At 41.2% G+C, this 16,876-nt stretch overlaps 1 protein-coding gene across 2 annotated transcripts; it reads right to left on the bottom strand.

Annotated features, from left to right (window-relative positions):
* Window positions 1-1,905: 1,905 nt before the first annotated feature.
* Window positions 1,906-16,202, bottom strand: LOC109756353 (clustered mitochondria protein). 2 transcript variants are annotated; one of them, XM_020315207.4, is made up of 29 exons: window positions 15,930-16,202; window positions 15,452-15,693; window positions 14,833-14,894; window positions 14,305-14,494; window positions 14,083-14,214; window positions 13,756-13,906; window positions 12,868-13,061; window positions 12,671-12,772; window positions 12,228-12,363; window positions 12,028-12,156; window positions 10,628-10,982; window positions 10,171-10,275; window positions 9,295-9,413; window positions 8,529-8,637; window positions 8,311-8,412; window positions 7,627-7,761; window positions 7,373-7,543; window positions 7,213-7,299; window positions 6,444-6,575; window positions 6,232-6,339; window positions 6,088-6,156; window positions 5,697-5,855; window positions 5,549-5,605; window positions 5,439-5,479; window positions 4,838-4,957; window positions 4,177-4,486; window positions 3,997-4,104; window positions 3,410-3,475; window positions 1,906-2,628 (listed from the first exon to the last, which is right to left on the bottom strand). In XM_020315207.4, exons 2-29 carry the CDS (start codon window positions 15,687-15,689, stop codon window positions 2,212-2,214), a joined length of 4,104 nt encoding a protein of 1,367 aa, XP_020170796.1. In that variant the 5' UTR covers window positions 15,690-15,693; window positions 15,930-16,202; the 3' UTR covers window positions 1,906-2,211. The 2 variants fall into 2 exon arrangements, with proteins under 2 accessions (XP_020170796.1, XP_020170795.1); XM_020315206.4 differs by having other exon boundaries at window positions 13,756-13,912.
* Window positions 16,203-16,876: the final 674 nt, after the last annotated feature.

Consider the following 16,876-nt stretch of genomic DNA (forward strand, 5'->3'; position numbering starts at 1 on the left):
CATGTTGAAACTATTGACAAACCCTTTTGATTACTTCTTTTCTTCATGTTCATGCGAACCAGTATCCTCCATACAAAGGATCATACATGTGCTATGTTGGCAGGAAAGAGCATTAAGGGCAATGCCCGTCTTTGTTCTTCCATAGGAATAGCAAGGCCAAAGTTTTGGCTCTTGATTGATTGACTAGAGTCGGATATAAGGCACGGTTCCTTTGGCGGGTTGAAAAATATACCGCCCCATCCCTACCTTCTCCCATAAGCCGCTTTCTAAATTCGTTGAGGCTCCAACGGATGGGCGGGGTGACTTATTTTTGAATTTGGGTAGGGGGCTAAGTGCTAGCCATGAACTTTGTGGACCATCCCATGAGGACAGTGAAGGGAAAGGTCTCATTGGTAAAAGAGAACAATAACTATATGTGGTTGGAAGAACTAGGAAAAGGAGAAAAATAGTGATAATTTATTCTTTGTCGTGTAAGTAAATGTGTAGCTACAAATATGAAAAGTTGCTGCTTTTTTTGGAATTTGCAACAATGCAATGAATGAATGACGAAAATTGAACCCCGGGACTCCCATCCTAGAGTATGAACGCTCTCGGGAGAACATATCGACCAAATTATCTCTCCGGCCTCTCATTTTTTGTAACAAACCAAGCATGCCCTAAAGTCCGCCCTTGTTGCCATGTTGGTGGATCAAGCCTAGCGTTCACTTCTGTCATGTTGGATGGTGGTGGTAATAGTAATCTTGCGTCGTTTCAAAAAAAAAGGCAGGCTACAAAAGAAATATAGGTTCTTTTGCCTCCCGCCAGTGCCGCCGGTTCGCCTTGTCTCCGGTCATGGGGGTGCGGCGGTTCATGGCCCTTGCCGGTGGGAGGGCTCTGCTTTTATATGTTCATTCGAGTTGTGTTAGGGTTTATGTCCTACTCAAAAAGGCGAGACAGTGGTGGCTACCTAAAGATGGAATAAGGCCCTGTCTAGCCCCCATTCCGGTGGTGCGGCTAGCATCGTCGGTGTGTGTGGAGGTGTGTCTTCGGTGGATCCGTCTTTAATGAATTTGCTCAGACCTAATCGTCATTCGTCTATGTTTATGTGTCTTGAGGTTGGATCTTTCCGATCTACGCTACTCTTCACCAGCAACGGTTATTGTTCTGGTATGCTTACGGCCTTAGCACAAGGATTTCCCGACTGACTACTAATGTACTACAACAGGTTTTGCCCGCCTCCAGCAAGGGAGGGGCAATGACGGCGGCGCGCCTACAGCTTGTAGTTGTCGCTAGGTCGTATACGAATCTGGATGTAGTTTATATTATTTCTGGTATTCGTTCTACTGAATGAATAGATTTTCAGGAAAAAAAACTTATCTTAGCTTTGTTTATCATTGGTTACAGTAATCACCCGTGACGCGGCCTACTATCTTGTCTCGAACTGAGCCAGTGATATGTTGTACTATATGAAATGTGTTTAAAGTTCTTGCGGTATTACTATTACTCTGTCGAAATGCTATTATCCATTACAAATTCGAATTCATAAGCTATGTTCCTTTCCAAAACGTGCAGGGCGACTTTGGATTGGGATCTACCCCCTCTGTCCCAAAATTCTTATCTTAAATTTGTCTAAATATGAATGTATCAAGTTACATTTTAGTATTAGATATATCCATATCTAGACAAATTCAAGACAAGAATTTTGAGACGGAGGAAGTACTACACTAGCATTTTGGGTCAAACAAATGAGATACTAGTGGAGATTGCTATTTTCTTTTCTTTTCTTTTTTTGCTTTTCTCTTGCACATGGCATTTTGTATCTAAGGAATGCGACACTAACCAAATGACCTGAATAGACTGATTTTGAAGCGCTTGTCCAATTAGAAGAATTGGATGCAAAAAAATGCATTTTCCGAGGCACAAAAATAGAATAAGAAAAGATATGAACCTTCAGCTTGTTAATTTCTGTGTGCCAAACAAATTGGTGTAGCCAGTTTACAGAAATTAGATATGGAAGGCTTTTTATCTCATCAATCAGCAGTATCGCCACAAGAATTTGTCTTCACCCCATCCTCGTTGCTATTATTATTATTGCACTCATTCTACGAACCCCATCCCACCATAAATAAAATTACTCTGCCATTATGTGGACGTGACAATCCTATGGGCCAAAAAATGATCACCCTAGAGGTCCAAAATTGTAAGGAGAAAACAGCCATTGCAGAGTCCTTTCTATGCCTTCTGCTTGGACTTCTGCTTCTTCAGCTCCAATGACGCACCTAATCCTACTGGGGCTTGACCGTCAGCCTTGGCAGACGGCCGACTTGTATCCTTGGACTCCTTTGCGCCATTCAGGGCAGGACCGTTGGACTGCGGCACTTCAGATTCGGTTGCCTGAGCATTGCCGGAAGAAGCAGCAGACGCGGAAGCAGCAGAGTTGATGAGGTTGAGAATTTGATTGATGTCAGAAACGCTCGCAGCAGGCCCGTTGCGCAGATTAACACCCCTGGCAACGGCCGTTTTTCGGGCTTCTGCAGCCGCCTTGGCAGCGCGCTCGTCGCCTCCTCTTCCTCTGTTGACATTTGCTGGTCCGTCACCACCAGATTGGATCGCAGCTGCCTTCATTGCTTGGAATAATCCAGGATGAGCCTGCCAGATCAAAGGTAAGGATTTGTTACCATCACCAACTAGGCATAGGGTATTGACTTGAAAGAAAAGGCAAAAAAAAAAATAGCAATCTTGGCAGGGGAAAAGGTGGATCAAACGGTACTCTAGGTCCAACAGTACACATCTTGTACTGCTATGGAAATGATTCGATATATTTTTAGAGGTTGGGAGAGCATTTATCTGCTAAGAATAGGGAAAACTCTATGCATTCTGTTTACACAATTTTCCGGTTTGGACAGTATTAAATACTTGGTAAAAACAACAACAACAAAGCCTGTCCCAAACAAGTTGGGGTAGGCAATTAAATACTTCGGTAAAAATGGTATGAAATTAAGATTTTCGTTTAACCGTTCGGTTTTTTGGTATATAATACCATAAAAACAAATTCAGAACGGTATGGAAAGTTCATACCATACGAAACAAGAAACCACAAAAAGCGTAAAATTAGTCTGCTTCAGTTTATTTTCAGTTCTGTTTTAAAATGCACAGAGTGGTGGGGAATGCGCACTGGGCCCAGCTGCCCGTCTATGAAAAATTTAAAGCTCAGGGTGCAAGATTTTAGTGTTGCCAGCTTCCGTATGAATCTAACATCCTGAGACCAAACAGATAAAAATAATAATCTCATAGAAGGTTGGGCAATTCAACCATCCACTTTGAAACTACCTGTAATTCGGTCCCTGGCATTTTGCTGTGGTGCCATTCAAATAAAATGAAATTCAAAGGTGCAGTAGCAGGACTTGCATGTTGCACCCAATAAGCTTACCTTCAAGAATTCCACAGCGTTAGCAGAGGGGACAGTTCCCTGGCCTTTTTGCTTCTGCGCAATAACCTGCACAAGAGATTTAACTTAATCTCCCATTGATAATACAACTAGATTCAACACGCAAAGGAAGCAAACTATGTAAAGTAGAAATGGAGCCAAACTTTCCCAAATTTACTATGGAAATACTCCCTTCGTTCCAAAACAAGTGTCGTGGTTTTAGTTCCACGACACTTATTTTGGAAGTGAGGGAGTATGTTGCAACAACAACAACAACAAAGCCTTTTAGTGCAAAACAAGGTGGCGTAGGCTAGAGCTGAAAGCCCTCATATCTCGCAACCAACTCATGGTTCTGGCACATGGATAGCTAGCTTCCACACACCCCTGTCCACGGCTAGTTCTTTGGTGATATTCCAGTCCTTCATATCTCTCTTTACGGACTCCTCCCATGTCATGTTGGGTCTACCCCGACCTCTCCTGACATGGAGGGAGTATGTTGCAAAGAAAAGAATGTTGCTACTTTGGGCATGTGCAAGAATCCCTGAACCAAGAGTGAAGCAAACCATGGGAATTAACTTTTCAGCACATACCTGCTGTTCTCGCCCCTTAAATGTATTCAACCAATTTTCTGAATCTTTTGTTCGTGAATCATCACTCCCCAACTGTTTGACCAGTATATCATGTGTCTTGGTTTCATGCTGCCACCAAAATCAAAAAGTCAGTCAAATGTGTAAAAAAAATATTCTGCCAATTTTTCTGTCAGAACTAACCTGAACTGAAAGCTTGTATGCACCCATACAGCTGAATGCAATGGCGAGAGCATGATAGCAAACTGCTGTTTGAATATGACCTGGGCCTAAAAGGCGCTCGTTCTTCTTAAGTGCTTCTTGAAGATACCTAAGAGCAGTACTCATATTGCTCGCATCCTGGTACATCATCGCCACATTTATAAGAGTTGCTGCAACATCCGGATGATCAGGACCAGATGCTAAACTCAGCAACAGCAGTGTACGGGACATGTGTCGCAGCGCAAGTTCGGTTTGATTGAGCCCATGATAGAACAAAGCCATGTTACCGTAGCTGAAAATAAGGAAACATAGGATTAAAAGAAGATTAACATCAGATTGGTTGTCATGTGCTGATATCAAAGAGACAATGTTCTTGTACTAACAAGCTGAACACTGCTCAACAAATTTCAACTTTGTGAACAACGGAGATATCACTACCGCTACAAAAAAGTAGACAACTCATAAATGTAACACCCAAAGTTACATTTTCAAAAAGCTAATGCTTTTTAACCAAGAAACTGAGCCTTCCACTCCTGCTTTGCAATTTTTTATTTTAAATTGATAAATAGGTTCGTTTTATGGCAACTTGAATCGACAGCAGTTACAAATAATAAGCACAAATAAACTAAATCAAAGTACATGCCTGTGGGCTGTATCAGGATGGTCTAGACCAAGGCATCGCTCATTTATGATAAGCTCCCTATGTTGCTGCACAATTGCTCCTGCTGTGTCGCCGGCATGGTACAAAACCATAGCAAGGTACCTTTGGCAAAATTAAAAAAATAAAGAACAGAAGGATTTCAATAGAAGTTTGTTCGCAAAAAGAAATTGTTAATACGTTCACAGTAACAAAGATAAGTTGTTTCAATCAGGAATATTGTTTCATAGGAGATCTTCTTTCTCATCTAATCATCTTCATGGTAACTTGCGTGTTTGCAGTCAAACATGTGATATCACAATATATTCTTAATACTGTTTCTCGTACTGATTTATCTCAGAAACATTTCAAACTGTAAAATTACAATAAGCATGATCAACACAACTCCCAAAATTCAAGGAGGTTTAGGATCTCAACATACGAATTTTCCTAATAAAAGAAAATACTAATAAAATATATCATACTCCCTCCGTCCCAAAATAAGTGTCTCAAGCTTAGTACAACTTTGTACTAGAGTCAGTACAAAGTTGAGACACTTATTTTGGGACTGAGGGAGTATATAAGTGTGTGTGTGTGTGTGTGTTACCGGCAACAGTTCGCAGCATCCTTGTGCATGGGACCATTGATCTGCAATAAGCAATGATCAGGGGTAAATAACAGAAGTTCAGAGGATTCTCATGCTAAGATGTATTTTACCTGTTGAAGTAGAGAAAAAGCTTCAGAAAATAGTGCATACGCCTCATTTAGAGTTCCCTGAAATGCATGAACAAGAATTTGCAAAATTCATATATTGAAATATTAACCAGGTACAAGTAAGAAACAAGACGGTATAGGAAATACATACCTCAGCCATCCGGATTTTCCCAGCTTCCATAAGCTTCCTTGCATCAGTACAGGTAGGAACTGAGTGCTTAACAACTGGTTGGAGATTCAAGATATCTGAAGGTTGGAATGGAGTAGTAGAATGCAGATCGTATTTGCGAGCAGCAATTGTTATTCCCACCTATTAAATGAAGAATATTTGGTATGTCAAACAAATTAGATGGCACCATAATTGACAGGCACTATATACTACGTGGAACATAATTCTAAAAGCTAAAAGCAGGCCAACATTTTGTAAAAAAGAAAGTGCCAAAAAGAGCAACGGGAACTCATAACATGAAAAATTCTGTCAAAGACCAAACCAAGCATCCTCCGACAAATATAATTATCATGCAAGTCTGAACATAGCTAACCTTTTGGCAAAGATTGCGGAGAACTGCAACTCTTTTAGTCCCAACCCTCACATCATCCGGCGCTTCAAACTAAATAAATGAAGCCCATTAGTCATGGTGTTCGATAAAAAACTGAAAACGTAAAGAAATAGTAACTGCCCACACCTGGTATTTATGTTTCGCGAACTCCTTAATGTCAGACCAAACTCCGTCAGATGTTAGCTGGGAAAATGCAGATTGACCCTTTTTTGAAGAAGCTGATTCACTTGATTTCTGGCCATTGAATACAGTTTTTATACAAGCAAAAGGTTAAACAATAATAAACTAAGCTCCAGATAAAGTTCCACAGTGCATAGCAACGTCACAGGAAAGCATACCTTCTGGGTTTTCGACTGCGGGCTGCCAGTACTACCTTTTGATGAAGCAGCCAAAACTTTGCCAAAAAAACAATTCAAGAAATGAGCAACAGCAGGTGCAATATTATGGTCCGGGCTTTGCCTCAGTATGTCCTGGAGTAGCAAGAGCGCATGATGGTTAAATAATAATATTCTAACACCAAAAGTGAGTTGAACATAGCAACAAATTAAAAAGCTGCAATTTCGAGATTTCTATGACAGAAAGAATTACATGTGACTAATCATCATCTTATAGCATATATAATTATCTAATGTAAACTAACCCACAGTATGGATATCACAACAATATCCGTGTTGCAATAACTTAATACTCCCTCCGTCCCAAAATAAGTGTCTCAACTTTAGTACAACACTTATTTTGAGACGGAGGGAATACTGATTTGTGCTCCAGAAGTGAAGATGCTCATTCATAGCAGTGCAAGTAAACGATGTCTTGTCCACTACTACTTTCTTTTACGGGCATTCACTTCCATAGCAAGAAAGCCAACTCGCACTTTAAATATTATTCACTTTACAATTGGCAGATCATGGTAAAAAGACAAGAAATAGCCAGCTCATGGTAAAAAGACAAGAAATAGCCAGCCACAGTTGTAAAAGGACAGATGAACCGCATTGAAAATGCTTGGGGGACATAACGACTACCATAGCAGGAAAAAATCTCTAATGTTGTAAACTGTTTGATGTCACAAATAAACAGCTACATCTAGCATTAACAGGATAGGAACAGCACCTTGACAACATGCTTTGCAGACCTAACAATTATCTCAGCCGAAAATAAGTCCCACAAATGTGGCAAATGCTTGATCATGCCTGCAACCTGAGAAATGGATTACTTTAGGAACATCAAAATGCAATGCAATGTTTTGACGTATCAGTCCACAGAGACTTACTTTGCCCAGATACCTAACATTTATCCCATTGCTATGCAACACATCAGTTAAAGTTTGACCGTCCATAGGGGAGACATCAAGAGAGCAAAGATCCTGAACAAACTTTGGGATCACGGTATCTAGCAGATACGAACCAACCTTTTTAACCAAAGCTTCATCTACTTCAATCTCCTAAGAACATTGAAGAGCACAATCCCTTTAAGGTGCAACAGCAGCAAAATAAACAAAGGGTAGTTATTACTTATTAAACTCACCTCAGGACTGCCAGCAAGCTTGTACTCCGTAAATACATTTGGATTGAAAAGAATTTCAGCAGTCATGTCATTACTTTCAGCAGGTGTAGAAACAGGGGTTTCATCAGACTTGTCATGTTCCTCCACAGAAGCAGCCTGAAATATCAGCAATAAGATTCTAGTGATCATAGAAGCAACAATATCATATTATTTCTATTTAGATTTAGGCCCTTTTAATGGATAAGTGCACGAAGTCATCCAAGTTCTCGAACTTTGTATATAAAATGGAATGGCAAAAGTAATTTGCCTCGGGTCACTGAAGAGAGCAGACTCTTGATCAGGCAACTGCAATGCTACTAATTAAATGCAGTTTCAACATTTTTTCTGTTCCGGAGCAACAAAACAAAGAACTAATCTCCAGTTACTGATTAAAAAAGCATGCTAATTGGCTCAATTTGGAGGAAGGCAGTCTGATTCTATTCTTTCAGTCCTGCCTCGGCTGCTATCTCCTTTGGGTTCTTATTACACATTTCTTTTGGATCATCATTATATTTCATTACTTCTTATGTGCCCTTTTGTACTCATTTTTTATTATTGATGTATTCTGAGCAGGGCCCTCCCTGACTGTTCATGACGAAGACAAATGTATGCTAATCTTCCCTAAACAAGAGTAGAAAATGCAGTGAGAATAATTTCTGCACGAACCGTAGCATCAGAACCACTGGCAATGTCATCAGGTTCTTGCCCATTCGATTCTGTGGGAGCATCCGGAACTTTCTCCGTAGGGGATTTCTTTATGGATTCAGCCTACCCAAATCAAAAAAAATAGATAGTTAGAATTAGCAATGAAACAAATCATGCATCAGTGAAACATAGGGTCTTTCTTTTTTTATTAAAAAACCAAAGCTATGCCATCAGCTGACCTCAACAAATGAGGCTACAAGCTCAGGTCTCAACACACAGAAACGGTGCTGCAGTCCAATGTAGTTAGAATCTCGAGGAGTCACTCTCATCAGATCCAAAATATAATGCCTACAGTGGGGAAAAATCAAACAACAGCATGAAACAAAACTCTAGGATAACATGAACACACTTAACTGTCGGAGCAAAGATAACACGAAAGTGATGTGTTACGAGACAAAAGCAAGAGAAACAAATCAGAGATTTCAGACAGTTTAGGCATGTGATGATGCAAAGTGGATCGGATCAAAAATACACTCGCTAATAGGATATTTACATGTTCAACAATTCCAAAAGATAAAATCTATAAAGGGGCTAATTAGCACCACAACCTTGTGAACTGTCACAAGTAGGCAAAACCACTCTTGGGAATTGTTACTATTATGACCGGTTTTACAAGCTTAAGCTGTTGAGTGGCCCTTTTTTCTCAGGAGTTATGTGGTCAAAGAGGTAACTCCCAGGGTGAAATCTGTTTTTCTTTCTTTAAAAAGCCAAGCCTCGGTTAAAAAAATTGAAGATCTTTGACAGTTCATGCATGTGCTAATCATGTTCACGCCTGACCAGAATGCACCCCTATTAGGCTTTTTACATGTCTATAATGTTTCTAATCAAATCTAGCTGACAAGGAACCTTCAAGAAACTACAAAAGAAGGCAACAGTTGCAAAGCATTTAATTTATCAATGAAAACTAGTAAAAGAATCAATGTTTAACCTCAAAATAAGAATTACCTGTCATCACTACCAACGATTCCCTTGCATTCAACTGTAGCAGCTAATTTTACAGGATTGCCAGAACCATCCAAAACCACATGCTCCTTCACATGGAGTCGCTTTGCAGCCTCAACTACCTAACAGAGCAGATCTTACTTTAGATGTCAAACGAAGATATCATCATGAAATAAGAATATCCAAATTAGGAAACAAATATTGCTCCCTTCCACAAATACTTCAGGTATCATGTATGATAGCTGAATCTTTCAAAACTTGCATATGTAATAACACTGGCATTTCAGACGAAAATCAAGTGGGCACAACTTAGCCAAACCGCTGACGTTACAAAAAGTGCACCTCAACAGATAATCAATTGTGCACCAGTCAGACAAAGCCGGACATCATTGTGCAAAGTGAATAAAGCAACCAGCGAGCCAGGTGAATTAGTTGAAAGTAGAACAACAAACCAGTAATCCTCCTACTGTTAGTTATTATGTTAAGCAACTAAACATTAACTAACATACCAACCAGGCAACCGGCGTGACAGGTGAGTGAATTAGTAGAAAAGTATAACGCAAAACGATGGAAATAGTGCTTCAGCTAGCCATATTAAGAACTGAGCCTCAGACAAGAACAACAAACCAGTAAGCCTCCTACCATTAGTTAGTTATAAGCAACTATACAATAACTAACATGACACGAGAACCAGCATATTTGAACAACCGACAGAAGCACAGCACAATTGAATTCCTGTCTGAACTAGAAAGATGTATGGAGGCCATGACAAACAAAGAATAGTCACCAGACATAAGAATTTTGGCCGTAATACAACATATAAACCGTCCAATCATGTGGAACAATAATATGCAAATAGGACAAAAGATGATGGCTGACCTTTGCATGGAATGACTCGTTCCAAGATATCTTCTTGCCATTATCAACAGAACCATACAGAAGGGAGTCAGACTTGTCTCCTTGAAGAATACCAGGTATGATACTCTACAAATCCAGTACAATGGTACAAGTTACATCCACATATAAGTAAGCCTTTGCATCGCAAAGAATTACAAAGGAAATGATAAGGTGGCTCAAACATGGATGTATGTGGAAAAAAAATACAAAATGCAATTATGAAAATCTTCATATAATATGCATCTTTCTAAATTGAATCAGCTTTTTAGGGCATCTACTAATCCAGCAAATATAATTCAAGTATTAATAACCTTATAAGAACCGACAGCACTTCAGGCATGCAAAAAAAAATGGAACCCAGTGGTATAGCAGAAGATCATGATGTAAGCAGGAAAGTGTCAACAAATGCCATAAATCGGTAACTGTTTCTCGCACATACCTGAGCTACAACCCTGTGACCTCTGTAATCAATTATTGCCATGGCAAGATTGTAAAGCCCCGAAATATCAGCTTCTTGGTAGGATTTCGTTCCTTTCAAGTCATTATTAGCAGAAGCATAGGTCGCCTGCTCACTGTCTGCTATTTGTGCCTCTGTAGGTCCTTCCAAAACACTGTTTGACTCTTCAGTTTTTGAATCTGGTGCTACGCCAGAATCTGCCTTGGCACCCAAAGCTGGGGAGGGGACTGGCGTACTTCTGCCAGAACCATTTTGGCAATCTGGCTTTTGGTCCTTTGAGATTTGCTCATAGTCAGAGTCAACCGCAAAACTGAAGAAAATGTTGTTGTGGACATACCTGAAATGTATAGGAGCAGATGTAAGCATGTCCAAAAGGAACTGAAGCTAATCAATCAACAACCAGTCAAGCCACTCAAACAGAGATGATGGTATCCGAAACTAAGCAGTTAAAAGTGAAACTGACGATCTATAAAGTATGTGTACAGTGCATCAAGCTAAAAGAAGCAGAATGGTCGTTGACACAGTCAGCTCCAGGTAACTACTATAAACGCAAATCTTGATTCTTAATTCTTAGTTTACCACATGTGCAATGGAAGACAAGTTACAAGTGCTTACACTCAAATCCGCTAGGTACCTACACGATATTCTAAGCAGGGCATATTAATCAATGGTGCTTTTTTGAACATGTGACTAGGCAACATCATGAGAAATCCCAACAAGATCCATTCGGTGAACTTGGATATGACAGATTTGAGTGGCCTTGAGGACCACAAGATGAGCATTTTGCAAATAATCCCTCAGATCACACAGCAATCTCATAATCTCAGTTTTTACAAAACCAAATGCAAACAAGTTTCATCCAATGGTCACATGTCATGTGACCTCAACCAACTATGGGTTTGCACTCGATAATCCCTGCACGGATCACATACAAACATTGTTCACATGCTTGAATAACAATGCAAAATAGATGACAAGTTTCTCGAACTTGATTCTTGTCTATCTTGGGAGTCATCAGCCTCCTGAAACACCCATTTTTCTTGTTGAGGTTGGAGGGAATGACTGGAGCATGAATTAGTTGAGGAGATAGAACCCCTTTTTTGCGAGGGAGGGGACAGAAACCCTTGACACAACAAGGTTCTCATGATCGTTATTGGCTAACTTCAAAGTTCAAACAAAGTGCAAGAGCTTCAGATTCTAAAACCATAATTAAGAAGCATGATAGCTACACACATATACCCTTATCACAGACATACCACCCTTATTCATTCAATACCACATTATACCATGACATCAAGCAGACTGACTTCAAATCAGGAAAGAGAAACAGAAGTGATGTGGGAGTTAATGGGCAAACAGTGTGAGATTCAAGTTTTACTCACATATGGAAACATTCTGGATCAGTTGGATTGATTGGAGGTATACATCTATTGATGACACCGACTGCTCCTTTTACAGCAGCATCAACAAAATCACATGTCACTTTATAGAGTGCTCTGCCTCGCAATATCCTAAAATATCCAGAAATAATATGTCATCATAGGTTATAGGCAACAAAGATCATGAAATGGTAAATAAGTACCTTTCTTGAGGATTGGCGTGAGGAAACTCTCGGCATGACTGCAATTCCTCATTCCAGTCTCTCTGCATCCCAATCAACTCGGTACCATATGACAGCACAACAGAATCCTCAGCCCTGGCTGCATCCCTTCTATGTTCTGTTGTACATAGAAATGTGGATGCGTGTTAAGTTTAATACAACATAGTATACTAAGATGATGAATAAATCAACATGGAGCCATCCAAAATTATTAATTATTCACCATAGCAAAAAAAATCCAGAATTATTAATCAACATGTGTGTTAATCAACATAGTCCCTTTTATGACATTTGACCTCCCTTTTATGACTTGTTAAAACAGAAATGAGGGTGAGAACTTCCTAGGCTTTGACAAGCCTGATCACTTTTTGAAGATATATAGAAGATAATATGGCAAACATGGGAGAATATACTGAGAAATTTACCTGGCACGGGGTGAGCTCCCAACCAAGAAGTCACTGGGAGCAAGGCCTGAACATTCTCAAAAGGATGGGCTGATGCTTTGCGGTCCAATATTTCGCGGAAGCCTTCAAAAAAATTGTCCAAGTGTCACTATAGATAGGTGAAATACTACTGAGGGCCAGCAAAGTTAGCCAGATAAACTCTAGAATAAACACGAAACCTTTCTTAAACTTGGCGCTAATTTTTTGTAGCAGGCCAACTAAAGTGCTGGCTTCGTGAGATTGTTTCAAAGGTCTTGAATCCAAAATACTTCCATTGCTAGCGTTCACATAAAAAGATTTTGAGCTCCCTGTGATGCAGTGTTTGCTTCCTTCTAACGTCACAACATCAATATAGATGAGATCCCCATGTAACCTATGGAAACCATCAGTGTTTGTTAGTTCCTCGACATCCAAATAGCAGGGGAGCCTTGTATATATAAAGCAATCATATTAACAGACAGATCCTCGCTGAGGGAAAATTACACAGAAAAATGATGCTTCGAATAAAAGCTCAATGGATAATAGGATACTACAGGATTCAATAGTATAACCCATATGCAAATCAATATAATCCAGTATAGGAGGAATATAGTTAACCAAAGATACAGGTGGAGAGACAAAGCCAGTAAATATTAAGAATTGACAGCAGGAATGATACCTTTTAGCGCATCAGTGGAACTTTAATGGGATGGAACTAGTATAGATGATACAACTTTTAGATGCAGAAAGATCTTAAACTCTCTCATGTTTTCCCCATTCTCCCTAGTCCCTACCATGCCACTAGCACTATGTAGGATTCCTGAATTGTTGGAGGAGTGTGTGCAAAGTACTAGCATGACTAGAAAACCATCATGGTCATGCTAAATTTTGAATTATAAATTCAAGTGGACCATTCCCATAGTTCTAACATACAAACCTACTTGATTAGTCACCCCAGCTTCAAAAGCAATGTAGCTTAACCGGCCTATCATATGAGAATCCAGAGGGCTGATGTTTGGAACAATGGTTCTTGCAAAGGTATCCCAAAATAATGAGACAAGGATGTAAATCACAATCGTAAGAGTTACCTCCTATAACTCGGTGGAGGATTGAATGATGAAAAAACTATGCTGTCCACACATTTGATTTCTGCTGGTGCAGATGCCAGCAAATTAGTAAGAGCTACAGTAGTGTCCTCCATGAAATTCAAACCATCAAGCTCCTGGTGAGCAGTTTTTCCTGCATCTACAGGGGAAAGCAAATAAGATCTACATCAACAACAGGTTGAATTAACACTTTCGCACAAATCATAATTACTACTTGGTAAAATTGCAGGTGGCGACTCAACTAACAGAGAGCATTATCAGTAAACATACAGCATCAAAGAAGGAAGAATCTCCACATGGTATTAGTACCTGCATTTTTGGCCTGTGCAGACTCCTGCTGCAGAGCTAGGGATGTCGATAGTGAGACATGAAGACTAGAAAGAGAGAGCAATTCCCGGACACGGCGGAGATGCGACCTAATAGACCTCTCATCATATGTTGCTGAAAGAAACATTATTTTCAGCCCCATCGTATAAAGTAGTTAAACCAACAACAAAAATGGATAATTTGCATGACTGCCTGTATACATACCAGCAACCATCTCCAACGAACAGCCACCAGCAGTTATATCTGCAATCTCAGAAATTTCATTGTAGTCCTCTAACTGGTGTGTTGAACCATCTTTAGTATGCAATATCAAATCATAGCATGTGTAGAAGCAAGTTTCAGGAGCGTCCAAGAGGAATTGTTTGACATCAATGACGGAATCTCCAGGGCTTAGCTGCATACGCAATAGCACAATATGAATTTAAAAAAATGCTAGTCCCTGTTCCCAATACTATATGACAGTTCGACAGCATGGCCTCAAGCAAGCCACTTTGGAAGTAAAAATACTAACTGGAAGTGTGATGAAAATATCATATTATGAACATAAATCCACCTAGTAGAGTAGTGGTAACATTTTCATATGAACAGTCATCAATCAAAATAGTTTTGTGCATATAAGCAGTCAGAGTAAAGAAATTTGACCATTTAAATTCTAAAATATAAATACCATGTGTTCTGGTAAGAGGCTGTAAAATCCAAAGAGGTGAAAAGAATACGATTTTTTACACGTACCTGCAGCTCCAGCTTTTCACCTGATTGCGTCTTAACAGAAACAGGGTATAGATGAAGCTCTCCTGCTTGACACACAACGTTTCCTTGTTAGAACAGTCAAATGTCCAAAAGAAAGAATACTATTACGAGAATGCAGCACATATAGTCCTCACAGTTCATGAAATGAAAAAATTCACATGATGATGACAGGAACTAGAATGAACTTGTATACAATGCTACCGGCCAGGTGCAACTGAAGACATATAACCATAGCCAACTGTAAGTTCCAGGAACAAGTTTCTGCCAAATGTAATGCCTATCCAGTGTCACTAGTTTTACAATCGTCTGGCGTCAATAAATTAAGCACACGGTTTAAATACTGCAGCATGCAGCATGTTATTCATTCAGCTTAGGAAATTGCACCCACAAAATCTAGCCTTGATCTAGATTACTTTATCACTAATAAAGAACCTGTGCATGTTGGATACTTGTAAGTTGTAACGCCTAATGTTCTTATCTGCAACCATTAATTTCCCAAAAAGGTCACGACTTTATGAACCTATGAGCCAAAATACCACATCTCCCGGTCTTACGGAATAAATACACTATCGATGTAACATAAACAGGCGGTTGTCCTCACCTTCAGCTGGCTTCTCTGCAGCCTGTGCGGCCTCGGCCACATCCCCCTCCTCCTTCTCCACGTCCGCCGCAGCAACCTCAGCAGCAGGGGCGACCTCGGCAGCAGGGGCCTCGGTCACTTCCCCGTTCTGGGGCTTGGCCTCCTCCGCCACATCAGCGACCGGCTCCACCGAGACGGCCTCCTGGCTGGCGGCCTGCGCCTTGGCCTTGTTCCTCGCACCCTTGGACTTGCCCGCCATATTCCTGCAACGAGCCAAAAGCAGCGCCGCGGCCGCCGCCAAATCTCATCAGTCAGAAAAAACCCGCCGCAGCCGGCAACGCACCGAAAACACGACAATTCTCCCGGCTAAACCCCATCCATCCAGACCGGGCGCCACACGGGCGAGCCGATCTGGAGCGGAATCAAAACCCTAAACCCTCGGCACGCCAACGAAGCGCGCGCGCGCGCGAATGGGACGCGGAGTCGGGAGGACGCGCACCTGCCTGCCTGCCGCCCGCGGCGCCGCGGAAGGCCCGGCACCGCCGAGGGGAGGGGAGGGGAGAGGAGAGGCGGCGCGAGGCGGAGGGCGAGACGGGGACGATTGGCTTGTGGAGGCGAGGGGCTGTTTGGGTAAAAGGGGGGAGAGGGAGGCGGATGCGTTCGCCGGCCGCTCCTTTTTATACGGGCGAGCGGCCCCTCCTGATCCCCCGCGGTCGCTGGCGCTCTGCCGCTGGCCTCTGGCCTCTGGGTGAGACGGCTCTTTCAATTTTTCGTTTTTCCTTACTCCTTCCGCACGCACGGGGGGAGTCCGGTGATATTTCGGCGTCTGCTTTGCGGCTCCGTGGGGGTAGTTTCGGCATGGGCTGCGTCGGGCGCGGCTCCAGCGTCGGATCTCGGGGGTGGTTAGGGTTTTGGCAGGGGTTTAGGCGGCTCTAAGCCACCTCATTAGAGTGTCGTGGTTTATAATCATCAAAATAGGCAACCGGAGTACCCTAAACCGCAATCAATTGACCAAATCAATGCAGATAATTGATTCGAATGGCCAAAATTTGGGGATCTTGTTTGGATGGTTGCCAAAAGTTAGACGTGCGTAGACACATTTTAGTAAGAGTGGTGTTGAAGAGTATTTTGTCGTGTCTCGACAATCTTATGATACATTTACTTGAGTTGGGTCTACATTAAGTTATCAAGACGTCATGCTGTTATTTATGGTGGCCCCGAAGACACTCGACTCGTGGAGAAATTATTTCGTCAGTTAGTAAATGATTGGTGGCTATTACAAAAAATATCTACTCTAAAGCCAGCTTACTCCCGTTCAGGAATCAGCAGGTACCATGGTCTAAACCCTGCTCCGTTTTGGTGAAAGTTAATGTAGATCCATCTTATCATCCTGAGGTTGGTAAAGGAGGGATAGGAGTCGTTATTTGAGACTTGTTAGGTAGTCCA

This window comes from Aegilops tauschii, chromosome 6, assembly GCF_002575655.3.
Source record: "Aegilops tauschii subsp. strangulata cultivar AL8/78 chromosome 6, Aet v6.0, whole genome shotgun sequence".
In the NCBI taxonomy this organism is placed as follows: domain Eukaryota; kingdom Viridiplantae; phylum Streptophyta; class Magnoliopsida; order Poales; family Poaceae; genus Aegilops; species Aegilops tauschii.